Below are 4040 nucleotides of genomic sequence, written 5' to 3'. Positions count from 1 at the left end.
ACCCAGGGATTGAACCTGCATCTCTCATATTGCCTGCATTGGCAGCTGAGTTCTTTACCATTAGCTCCACCTGGGAAGCCCCATACTGAGCACTATTAAATTCCAAAGAATTTATACACGAAGAGTTCTTAAGGTAGTAACACAGAATCTAGGGCATCTATTCCAAATACATAACAAAGGAACAAAAGAAAATCCAGCCACAGATTAAGTAGGCTGGAAAGTTAAAAGAGTAACGGTGCACAGAAAAGGGAAAACTTTGGAATGTTCTTCCTCCTCTCCTCTACCCTTCTTGGAAAACACGAGATCGTAGATTTCTGCAAGGTTTTTCCACTTCGAAATCTGGAGAGTCAAGACAGACCACAGGGCTAAGTTTAAACGCTAATATGAACTCAGTAATATTTGTAGTTACGGAAAAACGGGGGGAGCGGGAGGGGTAGTGGGAGCGGGAGCGGAGGCGCTTGAAACTAAAGCCAAACCTAAGTATCACATAAACTCCAAGCACTCTTTCCTGCTATCAACCTCTGAAACGACAAAATAAGAACTCCTGATCGCTGCACTATTTTGTTCTTAGAAAAGTGCGCCCACGGGACGGCCCAAAGACAGAAAGTCTACTGTAATTCGGGGAGAATACCAAACTGACATTCCTTTTTTTCCATTCCCGTTTCATGCACGAAAACAACGTGAAACAACACTATGTATACGCACTGCACAGTGTCTAAAGGCTCAAAAACGGAAAGGACTTCGAACCGTAAACTTTCCACCTCCGCGGCAGAGACACAATAGGTAGTCAACAATCCTCATTTACCCTAGAACGGAAGGTGACCGCGATCTCATCTCCCCTCACCCCAGGGTCCGCCCCGAGGACTACGTCTCCCAGCATGCAGCGCGGCTACGTCCGCTGGTGCGACGCGAAAGGGTGCATGCCGGGAGGTAGAGTTTCCGTCTTCGAACGGCCAGGAGGTGTTTCCTCTCGCGTCTAACGCCGCTCACACTCTGCAGTCTTCAGGGACCAGGCCAATAATTGGGATACACACATTAGTGACTCTTTTCAATCTCAGGTTGATCGTTCCGCTGCAAAGTACCTCTCCACCCAAAAAAGCCCATTAAAAACACCAACCTTTTTCGCAGCCTTCCGTTTCCGGTTGTCTTGTTGCCCTGGTAACGAGCGTAAGCAACCTCGGAGGCTGTTATGGCGGGCCTGGGAGGTGCGCAGATCCCCGACGGGGAGTTCACCGCGGTTGTGTACCGACTCATCCGGGATGCCCGGTACTCCGAGGCCGTGCAGCTGCTGGGCGGAGAGCTCCAGCGGAGCCCGAGAAGCCGCGCCGGGCTGTCGCTGCTGGGCTACTGCTACTACCGCCTACAGGAGTTCGCGCTGGCTGCCGAGTGCTATGAGCAGCTGGGCCAGCTGCACCCGGAGCTGGAGCAGTACCGCCTGTACCAGGCCCAGGCCCTGTACAAGGCCTGCCTCTACCCAGAGGCCACCCGCGTGTCCTTGCTCCTCCTGGACAACCCCGCCTACCACAACCGGGTCCTCCGTCTCCAAGCCGCGATCAAGTACAGCGAGGCAGACCTGCCTGGGGCCAGGAGCCTGGTGGAACAGCTACTTAGGGAAGGAGGAGAAGACAGCGAGGGCGAGAACGAGCTGGATGGCCAGGTCAATCTGGGTTGTTTGCTCTACAAGGAGGGACATTATGAAGCCGCGTGTTCCAAGTTCTCTGCGGCCCTGCAGGCTTCGGGCTACCGGCCTGATCTTTCCTACAACCTGGCTTTGGCCTATTATAGCAGCCGGCAGTATGCCCCAGCTCTGAAGCATATCGCGGACATTATTGAGCATGGCATCCGCCAGCACCCAGAGCTGGGTATGGGCATCACCACTGGGGGTATTGATGTTCGAAGTGTTGGCAACACCTTAGTCCTTCACCAGACTGCTCTGGTGGAAGCCTTCAACCTCAGGGCGGCCATAGAATACCAACTGAGAAACTATGAGGCGGCCCAGGAAGCCCTCACTGACATGCCACCAAGGGCAGAGGAGGAGTTAGACCCCGTGACCCTGCACAATCAGGCACTAATGAACATGGGTGCCAGGCCCACAGAAGGGTTTGAAAAACTACAGTTTTTGCTCCAGCAGAACCCCTTTCCCCCAGAGACCTTTGGCAACCTGTTGCTGCTCTATTGTGAGTATGAGTATTTTGACCTGGCAGCAGATGTCCTGGCCGAGAATGCCCATTTGACTTACAAGTTCCTCACACCTTATCTCTATGACTTCTTGGATGCCATGGTCACTTGCCAGACAGCTCCTGAAGAGGCTTTCCTTAAGCTTGATGGTCTAGCAGGGATGCTGACTGAACAGCTCCGGAAACTCACCATACAAGTGCAGGAAGCAAGACACAATAAAGATGATGAAGCTGTCAAAAAGGCAGTGAATGAATATGACGACACCCTTGAGAAGTACATTCCTGTGTTGATGGCCCAGGCCAAAATCTACTGGAACCTTGAAAATTACCCAATGGTGGAAAAACTCTTCCGCAAATCTGTGGAATTCTGTAACGACCACCATGTGTGGAAGCTGAATGTGGCTCATGTTCTGTTCATGCAGGAAAACAAATACAAAGAAGCCATAGGTTTTTATGAGCCCATAGTCAAGAAGCATTATGACAACATCCTGAATGTCAGTGCTATTGTGCTGGCCAACCTGTGTGTTTCGTATATTATGTTAAGTCAGAATGAAGAAGCTGAGGAGTTGATGAGGAAGATTGGAAAGGAGGAAGAGCAGCTCTCCTATGATGATCCAGATAAGAAAATCTACCATCTCTGCATTGTGAATTTGGTGATAGGGACGCTTTATTGTGCCAAAGGAAATTATGACTTTGGTATTTCCCAGGTTATCAAAAGCTTGGAACCTTGTAATAAAAAACTAGGAACTGATACGTGGTATTATGCCAAAAGATGCTTCCTGTCATTATTAGAAAACATGTCAAAACACACCATCATGCTCAGTGACAGTGTCATTCAAGAATGTGTTCAGTTTTTAGAACACTGTGAACTTTATGGGAGGGACATACCTGCAGTTATTGAAGAAACCCTGGAAGAAGAAAGAGTGCATATTGGAAAGAATACAGTCACATATGAATCCAGAGAGTTAAAAGCTTTGATTTATGATATTATAGGATGGAATATGTAGTAATGTCTGGTAGTGGCCTTATCATAATGGTTTTATATCTGTTTTTCACTCTTGTTTTTTTATCTCCAGTTAGCTAGTAGCATCTTTACATTTGTTACACGTTGGACTTTGTACAGTTTAAAATTATAATAAAAATAATTAGTATTTTAAAAAAATCTTCACAAAGTGAAATATAAGAACATCTAGAAAGATATATGAAAATTCAGAACTGCATGGGGACACTATTTCTATTAGAACTTGTTAGCACCCATGTTCCCTGTTACCATTTGTGCTTTGTATTTTGAGTGACCCTCATAAGGGTTATATTATCCAGGGACTTGGTATAGTCCCGTCAGGCCCAGAACTCTGTAGTTAATGTCTAGGATTTCTAGGCTTTTAATAATCTCAGGGATTGTGTGTTCTAATTCATAGTTTGTAATGAATACATATTATATAGCATTAGGATGTTTTTCAGAGTTTTCAATATAAGATACAATGCTTTATATAAACAGAATTCCTTACATTGTAAATGTTCTTTGTTGCTGCTGGTTTTTTAATGTGCAAGTCAGTGGGAGACCTTGTGCCCTTAACAAAATTATGGTGCTATGGTTTAGAGACAATAAACAGTTGTCAAAGAATTTTACATAGTTTTCTTTTGTTCCACTTGTTAGTAATTTGAATATATAAGCAACATATAGTGTTTTTTATAACTCTGTCCTCATTTAACAGTGAGGAATAGCAGCGGTACCATGAGAACTCTGCTTGCTTTCTAGGTTTGTATTTGTAACTTAGGATATGTTAATGCTGGCGTTGTTTCTGGGTGGCAACCTCTCAGGAAAAGAAAAATCTAATCTATTTCCATTACCCCACCAAACTT

General features: G+C 45.9%; 1 protein-coding gene across 1 annotated transcript; it reads left to right on the top strand.

Annotated features, from left to right (window-relative positions):
- The first annotated feature begins 1047 nt into the window (after window positions 1-1047).
- LOC120853956 (tetratricopeptide repeat protein 30B) lies at window positions 1048-3802 on the top strand. Its single transcript, XM_040227699.1, has one exon. The coding sequence runs from the start codon at window positions 1190-1192 to the stop codon at window positions 3182-3184; it is 1995 nt and encodes a 664-aa protein (XP_040083633.1). The 5' UTR covers window positions 1048-1189; the 3' UTR covers window positions 3185-3802.
- Window positions 3803-4040: the final 238 nt, after the last annotated feature.

This window comes from Oryx dammah, unplaced genomic scaffold (assembly GCF_014754425.2).
Source record: "Oryx dammah isolate SB20612 unplaced genomic scaffold, SCBI_Odam_1.1 HiC_scaffold_27, whole genome shotgun sequence".
Taxonomy (NCBI): domain Eukaryota; kingdom Metazoa; phylum Chordata; class Mammalia; order Artiodactyla; family Bovidae; genus Oryx; species Oryx dammah.
The sequence above is the reverse complement of the archived record's forward strand: the minus strand, read 5'-3'. Positions and strand labels throughout refer to the sequence as shown.

Coding starts and splice junctions, on each gene's coding strand:
- LOC120853956 (XM_040227699.1), top strand. CDS start 1,190: ATGGCGGGCCTGGGAGGTGCGCAGATCCCCGACGGGGAGTTCACCGCG.